Source organism: Mirounga leonina, unplaced genomic scaffold, assembly GCF_011800145.1.
Source record: "Mirounga leonina isolate KUSES-001 unplaced genomic scaffold, KU_Mleo_1.0 Mir_154, whole genome shotgun sequence".
NCBI lineage: Eukaryota > Metazoa > Chordata > Mammalia > Carnivora > Phocidae > Mirounga > Mirounga leonina.
The window spans coordinates 55,098,255-55,117,438 of NW_023270389.1; the positions used below are offsets into that span (position 1 = coordinate 55,098,255).

The window sequence follows — 19,184 nt, forward strand, 5'->3', positions numbered from 1 at the left end:
AATAATAATAATAATAATAATAATAATAATAATAATAATAATAATAATAATGATGTGTAGTGGGGGTTTGGGCACTGAGGGCAAAACTGCAGGCCATTGGAGGCTGGACTTGTTCCCGACACAAAAACTATCTTCGTCCATACTGTATTTGTCTTAAAAGCATATAAGTGATTGCTAATTCTGTGGCCAATTTCTACTTTCCTTCTGTGGTATATATTTCAAACAGCATATGAGAATTTCCTATGAGGAAAAGTTCATTTTATCTTCTCTCTAAACATGTCACTACAACTTAATTAATTGGCAATGAATTCTACTTTTAATTCTCATGGAATTAGGTTTATATAAGAAACGAAAGGCATCCAGTCAAAAATTGCAAGGTAGTATTTCAGAATTTTAGGACTGGCGGGGACCCTTACAGTCACCTAGTTCAAATTCCTTATTGTTCAAGTAAAGAAAGTGAAGTCCAGAGAGATGGGGTGCTTTGTCAAAGGTCTCACACCTGGTTGTACCGGACTTGGGGCCAGAACTTTGGCCTCCTGGGGCAAGTTCATCTGCTGTACTATACCACCTTGCCTTTCTGTAGGCTGAGGCCACCAGGCCTTATATAACTCAGGTCCTCTGAACCATGAGCAGTTTTCTGGGGCCCAGGGAAGTCATCAAGACCAAAGTGGGAATGTGTTCCCCTCTACCCTGATAGTGCACTTACCTTCCAGCCCTTACACTACAAAGACCCAAGCCTCCCTGTTCTTTGCTGTATGTAATGTCTCAGAATTGGGCCATTCCATGAGTCTAGCTTCATCCTTAAGTAGCAGACCAAGAATGTGTCAAGTTCAACACCCATTAAGCTTAAGAATTTTTAATTTTTTTGGAAAATTTTATGTTTTTATAGCAGCTGCAATTATTCAGAATGCCCACACATTCAGAACTAGAATGCCCTAGAATTCAGCAAAGGCAACAACAACAAAAAGAGATTTTTATTAAATACCCAGCTCACAGCAATAAATTCAACCTTAGAGACATTGTTAGAAATAAATAATTTCCCAAATGAAAAAAGGAGTAATAGAGCTGACAGCAGGCAAAGGCTGGTCTCTGTATTAGATACCCATTAAACAGGATGGTGAATGACAATGTTCACATGAAGCTTTGGTGCAGTCTCAAGCTATTAGGTGACATAAACTTACTGCTAATGGAAAAATCCTGGGTGCAAGTTTGCATTAGCATAATGAGACACCAAGTTGTCCCTGGCTTTGGGTTTTGCAATATTCTTGGGTAAGGGCTTAGCAACACTTCTTTGATGGTAGAAGAGGGGAATGTGATTCCAACTCACAGCCAGCTATCTGTTAGATTCTTAAGTAGGTTAGCAATCCCCAACATGTTCAGGGAAATACCTAGAAGCCATGATGCTCTATGTAAAGAAAGTATCATGGAACACTGATCTATTTCATTCTATCAAATATATATGAACATTTTCCACTAGCAGAAAAGATGTCACTATTATATGTAAAGCAATGTGAAATTATAGCCACAGTACACTATGCACAGAAAAGCAAGGTATTATGCTAAGCACTTCTGGTTGTTTACACGTTCTTTCTGTTTTTTCCAAGTGAGCAAAAGCTCAAGGCAAATTAAAAAAGAAGACATTCTATTCACTCTTATTTTCCAGTGAAATATGAGAACAGAGCCACTATTTAAGGAGCTGAACACTTGTGCCCAATACTCCATAGAGATTTGGTTTGACAACTACTATTTTAGAAGAAAATATTCTCATTGAAGGGCCCCGATTCTCCTTTCTCCTTCTCCTTCATTATCCATCCTTCACTTAAGGCTCTTTCTACTACCCCCTTTAAAAAAATGATGATTATTATTCAATAAATTCCTTTGTGATGAGATATAAATTATCATTAGGGCAAATATTTTGTTTTGTTTTTAGCATATCCAAGGAGATTTATTTTTGTTTAAATAAGAATAAATAGTCTTAAGTCCAAGGAATGAAGCTGTAATTGTAGGCATCAGTGAAAAAGGTAAGGAGCTCAAATGGCAGCCAATGAGGACAGGGAAAGGTGAGAACACTGTCACAAGAGGTGAAGTCAACATTGCACATGCCAAGAAGAAATGGCTGAGCGTTGAATGATGTAAAGCTACATAAGGAAAGGAAGCTGTAGAAAAAGCTATTTCATCTTAGGGTGGCTTGCCTAAAGCTTATACTCCCACATTTGGATGATGTACTGTTTAATGAAGGATTGTTTGAAGTTTAGATATTAGTGGAGTTTCACTTTTTTCCATCTGAAACTGGAGTCTCACTGCCCATTCCTCTGTATTCAGAGACTTCTGCTTGGATTGATTATTCTTTTAATTAGTACTATTTTTTTTAACTTGTCATTTTGAACTAATTTTAGATTCATGAAAAATTTGTAAAATAGTACAAGAATTTTGGTCTACCCTTAACATGGTTTTCTCAAATATTACATTTTACGTAACCACAGTACAATTATCAAAACAAGGACAAATGGAACAAAACAAAACAAAAAAACAATCCGGATACAATGCTACTAATGAATCTACAGAGAAAACTTATTCAAATTTCACCCACTAATGTCCTTTTTTTGGTCCAGGATCCGTTTAATTGTCACATCTCCTTGGCCTCATCCAGTCTGGGACGGTTCCTCAGTCTTTCTTTGTATCTCATGACCTTGAAACTTTCAATGAGTTCTTCCATTTGGATTGTGTGATGCTTTCCTATGATTGAGTCAGGATGCTCATTTTTGGCAAGGATTCCACAAAAGGGATTTCACCTCCTTCTCAGTGTGTTATATCAGGAGATAGATTATGCTGAAATGTCTCACTGCTGCTAATGCCAACTTTGATGCCATGATTAAGGTGGTGACTTCCAAGTTTCTATACTAACTCTCCGTTTTGCTCTTTGAAATTAGTAAGTCTTTTGTGGGGAGCTTTGAGAAAATGCAAATATCCTGTGTCTCATTGTACTTTTGTCTACAGACTTTAATATTCAGGACCATTTTGACAGCAATGATTATTACTGCAGTGCTTGACAAATGGTGATCTTCTGTAGCTTGCTTTCTCTCTTTCCCTCTTTCTTTCCCCTTCCCTTCCCTTGCTTCTCTCCTTCCATTCCTCCCTCCCTTCCTTCTTCCCTCCCACCTGCCCTCCCTCTCTGTTCTTCTTTCTTTCTGTTTAAATTGTCTCTATTTAGCCTTGGAGTTCTTTTAAGTTGGCTCCTATAACTTTTCAACATACTTCTATCATGTTTGAGTAGTTCCTTAATTCCTTGCACCACAGAATATTCCAGGCTATTTCTATATTTTCCTTGCTCCAGCTCTGGAATTATCCATTTCTCCAAGGAGCCCTGGTTCCTTTTATTGGACAGTAGTATTTAGAAACCAAAACCTGGTGCTAGTTATACTCATTCTCCTGCCATTACCTCTAGAGAGAGCAGAGAACTAGGAAATACATGTATGAATATATGTATACATGCTCATGTCTGTTACCTATCTCCATCTATCAATAATCTATGACCTGTGAAAGACCCTGAATTCATACTGATACCTCTGATTCTAATTCAACACCACAGGCTTCTTTATCTAGACTTTTCTCTTTATTCTCTCTTCTTCTCTTTTTCTGATGGCTAAATCTGGCTCTCATTATCTGTAGTATATTTTTCTATTTGCTCAGTCCTAGAAAATACAAAAGATAGTTTCAAAACTCCTAACCCACACTCCTGTGCAAAACAAGTTTATTAACTAGAGTACGTGTGTGGTACATTTTTGGGGGAGATTTAACTCTTAGAGTACACAGTCAAATACTGTCTTCCAAAGTTACTTAGGCTTGTTGTTTTCTTCAGTATGCTTTGATTATTCAGTTATTCATTTTTATATAGTTACATTCATTGGTTACTATTTGTATTGTGTTTTGAGTTTACCTCCCACACCTTAGTTCATTTAATTACTTATTTATTTGGGAGGTATATGAAACATTCCCATGGTTCTAAAATCCGAATTAAACAAAAGGATATACCCAGAGAAGTTTGGCTGATGGTTTACCATTAATATCATATATCAATTATTTATTTATGTATGGATATTATTCCAGCCCCAGATGAATGCTCAATATTTGACTTCTCTGTCATCATCTCAGATAGTTTGTGGAGGGTAACTCTATATATATCCAAGGATTTATAAAAGTATATATTTGTATATTAATGGAAATCATTTTCTGCTTCAAAATGTTTTTTACTCAATAGTTTACACTCAAAACCAATACCTCTACAGCACTCCAGACTGAGCTGAAGTCATTAGGAAGCTCTGTTAGCATGAGGTTAAAAGATCCCATTTACAATTGCACCAAAAATAATAAGATACCTAGGAATAAACCTAACCAAAGAGTGAAACACCTACACTCTGAAAACTATAAAACACTGATGAAAGAAATTGAAGATGACACAAAGAAATGGAAAGACATTCCATGCTCATGGATTGGAAGAACAAATATTGCTAAAATATCTATACTACCCAAAGCAATCTACACATTCAATGCAATCCTTATCAAAATACCAACAGCATTTTTCACAGAGCTAGAACAAATAATCCTAAAATTTGTATGGAACCACAAAATCCCTGAATTTCCTAATGTTTCAAGCTCTTGTTCTCCATCTGAGAGTATCTGATCCACATTGGCTGCCACAAATTCTGAGAAAAACGTAAACACAGGATCAAAACTCCAAACATGGGCTGTCTTCTTGATAAATGGCTATTCGTGTTCTTTCCTTTCTCTCCAAACTACTGCTGACAATTTTCCCCAAATAACCAGAACAATTGGTTCAAAGCAAACATGAACCATTTAGTGAATAGCAAATCCTCCCCAAATCCCTCCTGATCACAGACAGCATGAGTCAGTAAGAAAGTAGGATCCTTACTGGAGGAGATAGTATGGGGGAAGGGGGCTAATGACAGGCTCTGCCCAGAAAGTTAAACTGTGCCAAACTAGCTAGGTCATAGTCTCACAAATGCACGCACAATCTTGGTCTTTTTGTGTGTGTGTGTATGTGCACCCCAGACTCTAGTATTATATTTACTATTATATGAATATATAATTCATTTATTTTTATATGAATATAACAGAAGATAAAGAAATCATGGTAAAACTAAAGAATGATGAACTTCAGATAATTGTTTTTCCACAAAAGTTATTATTAATGATTCAACATACCCCTAATATTGAGGCACCGTGTTCTGAGAAGCATTAGTCATTTGGAATACTACACTGGAAAAATGTACTGTTTAATGCCAGACAGTATGTAATAAGAGAATACCATTCTCTAGTATGGTATGTGAGGAAAATAATTCACCTGAGGTGTTTGCTAATTATGTTATTTTTACAATGCCACAATTTAAGCCATTTGAATCCTATTATTTGACTTCAATGTCATAGTTGCTTACTTCTAGTTCTGTGTTTAAATCAAGTCTCTAATTTCTACCAGTCCTTGTATCATGGCCTCTCCTTTGCTGAGGTCTTGGTTAACTAGATTTTTGTCCCCAAGTATGTTTCTCTCAGTTCCTGTAAGCGTGAAAGCCTGTATCTCTTGCATTTGTACCTGGATGATCTTCGTCTAGCAGTGAAATTCTTCAGTTTCATTTTTGCTACTTCCAGGTTTTATAGACATTGCTCCACTGTCTCCTAGTATGGATCACTGCAATGTCAGGTCTGACACCAATGTAATTTCTTCCCCCTTTTAAGTGGTTTTAATGTCTGTTTTGGTCCTGGCCTGGATGTTTTGATCTTTTTTCCTTCTCCTTCAAGTTCAGTAACTTTACTAAGATGTTTTTCCAAGAACATGCCATTGTCTCTTTCTCCTAAGACACAGTTTGACCTCCATGTCCAACACAGCTTGCTCCCCACCCTGCATACTTTCTGACCATTGGTCTTTTCCAGTCTTTTCTGCAGTAACAAAATTGGTAAGATGTGACCTGGCAGAATCTTGCCTCAGATAGCACCCAAATCCATCCTTTTTTTGCCTCTGATGTAGGTAGGGGTTTGGAATTCTCAGGGGGACTCTCTAGGCACCTGTACACATTCAGTGCATGGGGTTAACAGTCCATGGAGGTAACCTGGACCAGGGAAGTATGGTGCATAAATGCTGCCCCCTTCCACCTTGAGTGCACATCCCATTTAGTGGCTCTGAGAGTCCCACAGCAGTGCCCGACTTGAGAAAACCCACACTGGCTTGCCTTCCTTTCCTCCTTTATTCTTCCAAAGTCCTAGCCTATTGGCTGGGACTATTTCCCCAAATAGCTGCCTGCATACAGACCTAGTCTCAGCTTCTGCTTTCTGAGAGAAAAATTATTCCTAAAAATATATCATAGATCTGCAACTTTTTGTTATTCTTTTTTTTTCTGGTTTTCTCCTCTATAAATGTGTTCCTATCTTCACTTTTTCCCCCCACTGCATTTATTGACATCTCCTCAAGCCTGCCCCGAGTTTTGAAACAAATTTTTGCAGTCCAAAATGACTTAAATCTTTGAAATGTTATTCTTTTTCTCTTTTATTTCTTTCCAAAGTTCTGCCGGTCTACTTTTTACTCCTTTTGATAGGTTATCCTCTCTTCTTTGAATTCTTGTTTCTCCCATTTGTGTCTTTTTGTTTTAACTTTTGAAGTATCATGATGCATGTAAGGGGAATTAATTTCATGACGTATGTACTTCATGTGCTTTTCCTTATGTTCCTTTCTTTTTTTAAAAAATAAAATCATTGCTTTCTATATGCCTAGTTTCCTTGTTGGTTTCTTTCTGCATAAATGTCATTTTTAATGAGTCCACAATCTGCTGGAGAAGTGTGGGAAGGAGGGGAGTGTGAACAAGGGATGCCATCTGTATTTTGGGGTCTATGTTACTTCCCTCTCCTTGAGCGACCATCTCAGTTCAGTTTCAAGATGCAAATGGATTATGTAGCTTCCAGCAATGCCATTTATACCATTCCCTGCATTGCATTCTCATGGGCTCTATTTCTCTTCCTCTATTCACCTTGTTTATGCCTCTAGCGGCCTCTCTCAGTTAGGAGCCTGGATTGAGATGGTAGCTATGCTCCTTGTGTTATTTTGTGGTATTTGGGCATCTAAAGAGACAATCCTTGATTTTCCAAGGGCCAGTACCAACCCCTAGAGTTCGTTGCCCTAATTAAAAAATTACAGAGGATTTTCAGGTTCCCAAATTGTGGTCCCTAACCAATAACATCAGCATTGCCTATGAACCTGTTAGAAATGCAGATTCTCAAGTGTCACCTGTTGAGTAAGAAATGCTGGGCATGGGACTCAGTTGTCTGTACCTTAAGAAACTCCCTAATTGGTTCTGATGCATACTAAAGTTTGAGAACCACTCTTTAGAAGAATCTCTTCCTCAAAACAAAATGGGGAACATTTGTCTTAATTCTCAGCATCTTCCCTCATTTTGGTCCAAATTACACAGCATTTGGGGTTTAGAATTGTAACTTATGGTTCTGTTTTTTTTTTTTCCATAAGAAGATGGAGGGTATTTTTCTCTTAGTTGCTTTTAGTATGACTCAAGGGAGAAGGCAGGAATAAAAAAAAATACACTTAAACCCACACTTTTTAACTGGAATTCTAAGTCACTGATCTGAAAGTAAAGTTGCATGGAAAAGTATGGGGCCTGGACCTAGAGGCTAGAGGCCCAGCTCTGGTCCCATTTCTGCATCTGATTAGTTTGTGACCTCTGACAAGCCACTTGACCTCCTCAGGCTCCATTGGGCATGTAAACTCCATGGCTTTGAGCAACAAAAGTGCTCCTTGTGTTTTTTCCTTAGCTCAAGTTTAAGTGCCTCCGGTGATAAGGCTTCTGTTTCCTCTCCTATGACATGTCATCACTGGAGAGAGTTCACTGCCATAGCTTTGAAGCCTGAACTAGTTCTAGTCTTAATTCAGACTGTTCATGTTCAGAGATAGTGATCCTTTCCTCTAAGTCAGGGCAATGTATTCAAATTTCAAGTCTTCATCAAAGCTGTGGACCTGCTTTCCATTTGCCCATAGCTCTACTATTTTAGGGGTAGAAAGTTCAGGAGGAGAACAAGCTGACTCCTGCTAGCAAATTGTGAGACTTGTCCAAAGCCCTGTGAAGTCTGTGTGATATTTCTGACTTTTCCTGTGCCTTATCACATTTTAAATTGAGATCATCACATGCCTTTTTCTTGGCTGGATGATTTGTTAAAAATTTACCATAGCTCTTGGCTAGGCTGTGGCAAACAGCAGGGACACCCACAAACAAAAAGATACCCCACCCAGTCATTTCAAGCACTCCTGCTCCTAACATCCAAATGGATTCATTTATTCTTCATTTTGTTGGTCACCAATTAAGTGTCTAGGAAAACACTATTTGAAGTGTGTCTTGTCTATTGGCCAATCCACAACTGGTTGTTACCAATTTGTTAGAAGAGTGATCCAAGGAGAGTAAGTGTTTAACAACTTGTATAGCGGTTAGACAATACCATGACATCCGAGCAGGTCATCAGTTGAGTAGTCTCACTGAGCAGGGTATACACCAATGTGAGTGGGATTAAACTCAGGAAGTGAGCTGCATATGTCTTGAGTTATCAGGTCAGCCAGGACTGGTTATATAATTTTCAGGGCCCAATGCAAAATTAAAATGTGGGTCCCTTGTTAAAAAATTAAGACTTTCAAGATGGCAGCAGCAGAGCATTAAAGCAAGTGAGGGGTCCTTCTAAGTACTGGGCTTTGTGCGAATGTGCAGGTCACACACCCATGAAACCAGCCTGCCCACTTTGTAGGATTTTGTTATAACTTGTGATATTTTAAGGTTAAATTGTCATCTATAAACCAAAGTGTATAAATATCTGAGAAAATGTAAGCATATTTTCTTATAACTTACTGTTTTTGTTCTCAATTTAAATTTTAATTTAACTCAATTTAATTTGAACTCAAGCCTCTTTTTCAGTTTATGGTTTAGCATTATTAGATAAATTAGGATTGTAAGAAATGTGACTTATTAATTTTTAACTCTTATTTTCAGATTGTAAAAGTTTCCCTGGATTTTTTGTCAAGAAAAGACACACCTCTTCTGAAGGTGTCAGTGGTAGTAAAGCAAATAATGACAAAGGAAGTAATTTAAAAATTCAAAATCCAAGGATTTTGTATTAGTCTGATTTAGAAATCTTATACTCCTCACATATTGGATTCTATTTTGTAGTCATAATGGAGGGTGAAGTGTATTATTGCAGAGATGTATTGGCTGATAAAGTAATGAAACCATCAAAGCTTAAGTACCATTTATATATAAAACACAAAGAAGTAAGTTAAAAATCAAACAAGTATTTTTACAAAACAAAATGTATGAAATAAGCTCTTCCTAGTCATGATTCTTTGGAATGTTCTGTTACATTTAAATGCTAAAAGAACATTGACTGCCTCAAGATTTTATTTCATTCTGGTATGATTATAAATCCACCTTATCAAAAACTGGAGCTCTATCAAAAAATTCCCAGCATAAACTGAGATTTCCAAAGTATGATTACAGAATTTCAAAATTAAATCTTAGAAACCATTTGAACTGTAGTCATTGAATTTTTTTGGTTACACCCTTACTTTTGGAGGGATATCTTCTAGCTTATAAGAATTGTTTCCAGTAACAACTGTGATTGTTTTTTTTTTTTTTTAAGATTTTATTTATTTATTTGACAGAGAGAGAATGAGAGAGAGAGAACAAATGAGAGGGGATAGGGTCAGAGGACGAAGCAGACTCCCCGCCGAGCAGGGAGCCTGATGCGGGACGTGATCCGGGGACTCCAGGATCATGACCTGAGCCGAAGGCAGTCGCTTAACCAACTGAGCCACCCAGGCGCCCACAACTGTGATTGTTAACATCACTTTTTAGTTGAAGAGATCATATGCAGAGACTTCATTATTTTTTTCTGTGAATAAAATCATGTGGTTTGCAAAATGACAGTTTTATTTTTTTCTCTCTCCAATCTTTTTATGTTTTATTTCATCTTCTTTACTTACTCCGTTGGGAATGGGACCGTTAGTAAAATGTTAATAGGAGGGGTGGCAGTGAACATGTTGGTCTTGTTCTTGATCTCAAGGGGAAAGCTTTCAATATTTCACTACTTAGTATGATACTCACTTTAGATTTCTTTCTAAAAAATAACTTTATTTCTTAAAGAAAAAGGAAATTTCTTTCTGTTCTTAGTTTGTGCTTAATCCTGTTTAACCCACTGGATTTCAAATAAATACCTGTAGTGTTTGAAAAGCTCCTTCTCCTTGGTAAGCTCTTGAATGCAGCTTTTGTCTCGTCAGTCCCTGAAATGACCACCACCTTCCAACAAGCCAGCAATCCCACTCCAATGTGTGTACCCAAGAGAAACCAAAACTTACAATTTCACAAAAACTTCTATTCGCAAGCTTTAAAAACTGGAAATAAATATCCTCAAATCATGAATGGGTCAACAAGAGTGAAACATTCATAAAATGAATTACACCTCAATAATAAAAAAGAACAAACTACCTATACAACAATATGGATAAATGTCAAATGCATTATCCTAAGTGAACAAAGCCAGTCTCAAATGGCTACATACCAATGATTTTATTGATAAGATATTCTGGAAAAGCTAAGACTACAAGACAGAATCAGAATTTGCCAGGGTGACTCTGCCTCTATCCACCCAAAAGAAAGGAGGTTACCCCAGCCAACCTGCCCTGCCCCACCCTGGCAAGGCAGTCAATTTCCCTCTAGATATACCCACAGAGGGAATAGGCACCACTGGGTAGGTAAGGGTTTGAAATGAGTCACCTGCCATGTTTCCACAAGAGCCCTCTCAGGTGACCCTTCCTCTCCAGATTCATGTCCTGTTACAGATCCCTGGTTGCCATGAACCATGCCAAATGTACATGCAAGTATGACTCTCTCCTCAGGCCTTGGGCAGCTACGTATCTTCAGGCCTATGGAGTTAGGGCATGGCCCCAACCACCTGCACATCCTCCTATATAGAGGGAGGCCCAGCCCCTCACCAATCTCTTTGAGGCAGCATCTGAAAATTGGTGACAGTCTGTTCCCATTTGGGCTTGTGGCCTCCTGGGGACCCAGAGGCTTCTCCAGCAACCAGGGCATCCAGGTTTATCTTATTCAGAAGATACCCCGACCAGCCCTGGTGAGCCTGCCTTCACAAGGCAGTGGAGTTCAGGCCAGGGACTCCTGGGGGGAAACAGGGCCCCTGAATAGATAAGGACTTTGGAAAACGCAGATGTCTTGTTCCAGAATTGTCTGGTTTGAAAGACAAAAAACGATCTGGAAATGGATGGTGGTGATGGGTGCACAACATTGTGAGTGTGCTTAATGTTACTGAACTGTACACTAAGAAATGGTTAAAATGGTAAATTTTCTGTTGTATATATTACCAGAGTTTTAAAAAATATTAAAAATGAAACATGTAGAACTGAATAATGATAGTAGTGAAACATAAAATGTATGGGACACAGGTAAAGAAATGCTTGAGAAGACATTTTTACTTTGAAGACATTTGTTAAGGGCCAAGAACATTTTTTAAAATAAAAGTTATGCATTTGATTTAAGAAGTTTGTAATAGATCAAGAGCAAACCCCCAAAATAAGAAAGAAGCATGTAATTAAAAATAAATATAAGAACAGAAAAACCAATAAAAGAATAGTAACCTACACCTGAATCCAAGAAATCAGTAAAAAGAACTCAATAAGATAGATGAATCTCATAAAATTAATCAGGAGAAAAGATACAAATAAACCTATATGGAATTAAAAATGGAAAGATATATAGAAATAAGAGATTTTATATACATATGTAAACTATTTTGAATACCTAATGCTTGTAAGTTTAAAAGGCTAAATAAAATAAATACATTCCAATGTATTTATAAAATGTCATATCGGCACAAGAAGAATAGCGGACCTGAGTAGATCAGTATAATTTAGAAAAAAATACATTTTAAAGGTGATCAGAGACTTCTCTTTTTAAAAAAAATGTAAGCTTATATGGTTTTACAGGTAAATTGTACCATACTTTCAAGAAATTAAATCCTATCTTATTCAAGTTATCCCCCCAAAAGAACAAAAAATACGACACTGCCAATGCCATTTTTTGAAGCTATTTGAATCTTGATTCCCAAACTAGAAAAAGACAGTACAAGAAAAGAAGATTATGGCCCATTTAGCTTAAGAACATGGATGCAAAAATCCTAACAACAATGCTAACTAATCAAATCCAACAGTGTATTTTAAAAATAAAAAATATGATCAAGAAAGGATTTCTCCTGTAATAGAAGGGCAGTTTTTCATCAAAAAAGTCTATCATTGAAATCATAAAAAATCTTTGATTATCTCAAAGCAGAAAATTATTATAGAAGGTTGAACATACACATATGTGTTTTAAAAATTAGCAAATTGGAACTATAAGAAAGCTTTCTCAACTAGTTATTATATGAATATAGAAATTTATAACAGTCTAATTCCTTTAAGCCTTGGAATAAGACAAAGCTATTCATTTGGAATTATTATTTAATGTAGAAGTAGAGAAAGAAAAAGATAAAAAAATCATCATTATTTGCAGATGATATGATTGTCAGCAGAACAATCAAAACTCTGACTACCAGCAAGAGAATTCAACAAGGTTATCAGATGAAAGGTAAATTTACAAAAATCAGTAGCATTTATTTATAGTAACAATAACTAACTAGGAAAAACTATATAGAATAAGATGACATTCACAATAGCAAGAAAAATAGATATAATGCCTAGGAAATAACCAAAAATAAAACTTTGTGGAGAAAGTTTTATCACCTTAATAAAGGGTAAGAAAGATAATCTGAGTAAGTGGAAAGACATTCCATGCATTTGGATGGAAGGTTTTTATGTTATAAAGATGTCAATTCTCCCCCCAAATTAATTTATCAATTAAATGTAATCTCAATCAAAATTTCAAATTTATTTTTATGTATTTTATATTTAAATATTTATGGAGGACTAAGAGTCTGTAAATGGCCATGTCAACATGAAAATTTAAGAATAAAATGGTAGGATTGACATGTTATGGCACACTACAAAGCTTGAGTAATTTAAAATTATAATACTGGTGTAAAACAAAACAAATAGACTGATAGAACAGGTTAGAGAGCCCAGAGACAAAGCCATTTGTACTGGGCAAATTAATATACAATAAATGTGGCTTCACAACTGAATGGAGAGAGGGAAGGTAAATTCTTTGACAGATATTAGGAAGCTGGCTCAAAATACGGAGAAAAATAAAACTCATTCCTAAAATAAAGCTCTTATCACATGCAAAAGTGAACTATACTTTAAATTTAAAATTTTAAACACGAATATTAAATCTACGTGGTTATGAAAAAAATGTGGGTGAATATTCTGGGATAGAATATTCTTAAGCCAAACTTTAGAAGTGTGTAAGGCAAAATGATTTTATACAATGCACACATATATTATATATATCTGATATATTAAAATCAAGGTTTTCCATTCCATGAAAGACCCCTAGATAAAGTTGATAGATGAATGACATCATATTTCTGATGTCAAAAACTACGATGAAATTATTATTTGGAATTTATTAAAAATTCTTAATAATTAACTGGAAGAAATAAAAAAACACCAAATATATGAAAACATATTTGACAGAAGAGGAAGTCCTAAGGGCTAATAAGCACATGAAGGAACTCGTTACTCATAATCATGAGTAATCAGAGAAATACAGGCTAAAATAATAAACTATTATTTAATATGTATTAGACTGGTCCAGAAAAAGGGAGGGGGAGAGGGCTGAAAGGCCAAGTTCAATATCTTAACATTTATCCTGAACATCACACAGAGTCAGCCAATTCAAGGGTTTAAGCAACAAATCACATTCATTCTTCCCCTCTGGGAGGATGACTCTGGCTCTGGAACAGACTACTGGTTGTCCCACAAGATTGTTTCCCATGTCTTTGTTAATAATAGAAATCCTAATTCGTAGCTAAATCTATGGCCCCTTGAAATAAACCCCACGCTTACCAGCTTCTCAAAACTAAGTGTGGCAATATGACTAAATAGTGTCCAACAAGCTGTAAGTAAAATGGACGGTTTTAACTTCTCGATGGTGGGATCCCTTCTTTGTCCTTTCTTCCATGCTGCTAGCTGAAATACTGTTGTGATTGCCAGAGCTCAAGCAAAGGTTTGGGACCACACAGAAAAAGTCATATGCTGATAAAATGCGGAAGTAGCAAGATAGAGGGGACCTGGGTCCTTGCCAACCTTCCCCAGTTCTGACCCTTGTCCCATCAAGTCTAGACTTCTTATGCCTGAGAGGCCAATACATTTCTATCTTATTTATTTTGATTTTCCTTCCACCTGTTCTCAAACCCTAACTGATACAGCCTTCACTGGGCTGAGGGGCAGCAAATTCACATACCCTTGTTAGACAAACGGGACCAGTAAACAACACAAAAAATTATACAGAAAATAAAAAGTGAGAGTGACCTGAATGAGGACAGTGGCAGTGTGAGAGCAGAAGTGGATGAATTCCAGAGACTTCTGGGAGTTGGCATTGACAGAGGCTGTGATTGATAGGGTGTGAGGATAACTAAGAAGGGTGATGATACTATTGCCCTTTGTTGTGGGGCTGTCCTGTGCATGGCGGGCTGGTTAGCAGCATCTCATCTCTACCTGCGAGAAGCCATTAGCACCTCGGTCACAGTCACAGCAATGAAAGCTAACTCCAGACATTGCCAAATGTCCCTTTGGGGGCAAAATTGTCCCCTGTTGAGAATGACTGACATAGGAGCAATTATGCCGCTGTAAGTAAGGCGCTTGCCTGACATTCCCCTGGCCTCCAGGCTTGTTTCAGGAATGAATACCTAATGTCACATTAAGAAAATGCTAAAAGAAGCTTTCTCGGAGTCTCTAGGAAAAGTCTCTGTGCTCCCAAAAGAGAGCCACAAGAAGGGATGGCTTTTCCTCTTCTGAATATCATTGTGTGTTGATGTGAAGGCTGGATCTACTGCAGCCGTTTTGTACTCTGTTGACTCACATGGGAGTGTAGACCTGGCATCGTTGTGTTGGGGGGTATCTTATCTTTGTTCTACTCCTGGTTTTCTAAGTACATGAGCCCCAAATCTCCTTTATAATTTAACCCAGTTTCTGTTACTTGCAGGCAAAATCATCTAACCTACACAGTGACTTTGGCAAGATCAGTTCCAGAGGAGTTTTTAGGGGCAGGTGCCAGACTGAGGTGGTTTGAGGATTGAGTGGGAAGTAAAAAGCAGAAGTTTGTGAGTGAGAAAGACTCTTTCAAAAAGCTTAACCGTGAAAGGACCCAGACAAGGCAGTAGACAGGGGATGGAGATTGCAGTAGTATATTCGTTTAGTTAAATGTGGGGAGAACTTTAGTTATTTAATTCTTAATGAGAAGGGGACAGTAAAAAAGAAGAGGTTGTAGAACAAGGCAGGAAAGTTTTCAACAAGAGAGAGGGCAGAGGTAGAGTGGCTCATTTTGGGTAGAAGGAAGAACATCTCCTGTATTCTGACACCAACGATGGAAAAGGAGATGCAGATAAATTTGTAGTGTGGATGCATGATGCTAGGGAAGTCCTTTTTTTGATCATTCAGGGAGAGAGTAGCAGAGAACATGGATCACATACACAAGGAAATTTTCAGAAACTCTGTGGAACTATCCAAACATAATGTGCTATGCTTTATTTATTTATTAAGATTTTATTTATTTGAGAGATAGAGCAAGAGAGAGCGAGAGAGCACAAGCAAGGGGAGTGGCAGAGGGAGGGGGAAAAGCAAGCCCCCCGCTGAGCAGGTAACCCGATGTGGGGCTCGATCCCAGAACCTTGGGATCATGACCTGAGCCGAAGGCAGACGCTTAACCGCTGAGTCACCCAGGTGCCCCTAGGCTTCATTTACAGAAATTAGGGCTATAATTAGCTCACTGAGGTCACATCTATGGTGCAAAATGAGTCGTTTTCTCTCTCCACATTGTATAAGATGCCCAGAGACAGGTGGAAGAAAAGTATGAAAGGGTGGCATCAAGCTGGGCTTCACAGAATGAAAAGTTGCAAAGGTCAAAGGAGCCCCTTCTTCCCCCCAGTTCTGGGCTGCTTCTCCTTGTGTACCTGTGTTGTCCATTCTAGGCCTTTCTGAGATGAAGTTCAGAGCAGGGGAAGTCTTTATGGCTACCGTTTACCAAACATATGTGAGAAATGGCTGTTTAAAGTCCATTTTAACACGGTTTTCCACTAGAACACTGTCTGAACTTTAATAATCGAGTGTTTGGAAATCGTTAAGTAGCTGCCTTGACTTGTTTAACCCGATGGCCGCAGACATTTCGTCAAGCTGACATAGGATTTATGTCTCAATAACACAATAACAGTTAGTGAGCACCATGGTTCCAGAACGATTTATGTCTGATCTTCAATTAGAGAATGATTTACGCCTGAGTGAGGGGGAGAGTAATGAGAGACTCCGCTAAGACACCCTGCATCCTGCTGCTGGACTGCTTTCCGCCGGGGGTGGAGATGAGATGGCCATGCTCACTCCCTGATGTTTTTCCTTGATAGCTGTATCCTTAGAAAAAAATTAGAAGTCTGTTCTTGCAAAATGTTTCCAATCACTCTGGTTCCCATTAAACTCCAAATCAGTCTTGGACAAGACAGGGATGAACGCCATCACAGGAACTCAATGCCAGACAAGATCCCTCTGTTTTCCCATCACTAATTTGGCTTTACTGAAGGGACAGTCCAGTGGCCACATTGCATGGCCAGGAGCCGATTGCCTCAGTGTGAAAGTCACAAGACGCTTGTCTCAAGTCTGTACTGATACCCACAACCTATCAGCTGCTGAATCCCCAGGATGCCACAGAGGTCGAAATCAACACATAGGTGGCTCCCTAGAGGTGCCGACGCCGAGGAGGAAGTCCCCAGAGCCTCAGAGCGTGGGCTCTGGAGTCAGCAAACTTGGACCTGCCCCCTGGCTGCACCGTTATCTGGTTCTGAAACCTGGGGCCTCAGTTGCCTCACCTATAAATTGGGACAATAATACCTAACTCAGGGGATTGTTCTGAGAAAATGTGACCCTAAGAATATCCCAAATGTCAGTAGTGGAATAATCAAAAGAGAAAAAAAGCAGAGGCAGAAGTGAACAAGCTTTACCTGGAATAGCAGCAAAGCACCAAAGCACCTTGGAATAGCAAAGAGAATTGGACTTACAGTAACAAGTCCTGGTTTAAGTTCCAGTATCTCCTGTGGGAACAATAATACGTAGGTATGCCCTTGGCTGTTATGAGAAATACATAAGAAATCATTTATGAAAACACCTAATACTTGGCAGATACTAAATAAATGTGCATTTTCTTCCTTCTTTCCAAGCAAGCAGAAAGAATTAGATGAGTTCAAATCTTGATTGCTGACGTGTTAGCTCATGAGAGTGGTGTCCATCTTGCAGGAGAAGGCAAGCCTTGCACAAATTTGTGAAGTGGGTATAAGTTTCCTTTGACATCCTCTCACTTTCTTCTTAACATTCTTTCTCCAGCCGGGCACATCCACTTCCAGGATCCACACAGACTTGCCTTTCCGAATTGTTGTCACAGGTATAAAACAGTATTTAGCTGTGAACTAATAGTGGCTGAAAAGGTCATGAAAATAAGGGTTCCAGAATGTTAATTCAAAACCCCAAGGAGAAAAGGAAAGCCTTAAAGATTTAGGGGCACTATAATGATAAGGATGACATTTTAGAAAGACTTTTTGTGCAGGTCCCTGTAGCTTTTCCATCTTTCGCATGGTATAACCTAGCCAGGTAGCCTGAGGATTCTGTGTCTTCCAGATCCTCTGTTTTTTGCTCAAGCCAGCTACCACTATCCTGCTCTCCTCTCATGTGGCCCCCAGCCCTGTCCTTTTGCTCACAGATTCTGTCCTTCACTATACTTGTCACTCAGCCATTCCAGGACTCATGAACCAGACTGCAAGGATGATAAGCCCATATTGTCTTGGCTCTTTGTTATCCTTCTTTCTCTGGCACACACTCATTACCGTGAAAATACATGCCCAAACTACTCCATGTTCCTCATAATGCAAATCTCCCATTGGGCTTTCAATTTTTTTTTTAACATTTTATTTATTTATTTGACAGTGACACAGTGAGAGAGAGAACACAAGCAGGGGAGTGGGAGAGGGAGAAACAGGCTTCCTGCTGAGCAGGGAGCCCGATGTGGGGCTCGATCCCAGGAGCCTGGGATCATGACCTGAGCCAAAGGCAGATGCTTAATGACTGAACCACCCAGGCACCCCTGGGCTTTCTATTTCTAATTTAAGAGAAACCTGCACACATTGAATTTAAATTTGATGCAAGTATTTGCTTCCTAAGCAATAAGGAAATCAGAAGTGAAAACACACATGGTTTGCAAAAATGCCTGAGTTACCCAATCATTTTTTACCAAAATATTTCATTTCCTTTGGATCTGAGGAAAAGTAAATAAAATTATAATTTATTTATTTCAAGCAAAATTTTTAAAGGTGAGAAAAATGGATTAGCATGTAGACCCAGAGTTGCAATATTTTTTTTCATTCAGTTCTGCAAGTAGTTACTGACCACATACTGGGAACAGCGCTAGGGGATGTTCAGGACACAGTGTAGACCTGGCTTCTGCCCTCTGAGAGAGCATACCCTCTGCATATGGACTACATAAGTTTTACTAAGTTGATTTAAATTACTGTTCAGTGTGTCCATTTCCCTCTACTGGACAGTGAGCAAGAAAGTGGTTTAATTAACTTTGTGATTCAGAGGTCTTCTGTCCTCAGCTGACACTTAAAAAATCCATTTTGATACAGATTTTAATACTACTTAGTATCCCCAGAAGAAAAAGAATTCTCAGGACTAACGGCATTACTGAAAAACAGAGACTTTCTTAAGGTTTTTGCTGGAGAGATTGAGATGGGGTTTAGAAAATCTTAAAGCTCATAGCAAACCTCTTAAAAGTTCTTCACCACAGTCGTGGGTTTTTCTCCAAATTCCTTCCATCTCCCCAATCAGTTCTCAGATCTGAGAAGCTGTGCTTGTTTTGAAGGAGGGGTCAGGGAGCCTGAAACCCAGCCACGCTGCCCTCTCCAGGCTGAGAGCCCACGTGTGG

At 38.3% G+C, this 19,184-nt stretch overlaps 1 protein-coding gene across 1 annotated transcript in view; it reads right to left on the reverse strand.

Moving 5' to 3' along the window:
- MROH9 (maestro heat like repeat family member 9) overlaps window positions 1–17,932 on the reverse strand; it is a 187,449-nt gene extending 169,517 nt beyond the window's left edge. Inside the window, exons 1-3 of the mRNA XM_035011031.1 lie at window positions 17,847–17,932; window positions 17,212–17,335; window positions 14,723–14,913 (exon numbers count right to left, since the gene is read on the reverse strand). Coding sequence (XP_034866922.1) covers window positions 14,723–14,913; window positions 17,212–17,335; window positions 17,847–17,932 — 401 coding nt within the window. The remainder of the gene's footprint in view (window positions 1–14,722; window positions 14,914–17,211; window positions 17,336–17,846) is intronic.
- Window positions 17,933–19,184: the final 1,252 nt, after the last annotated feature.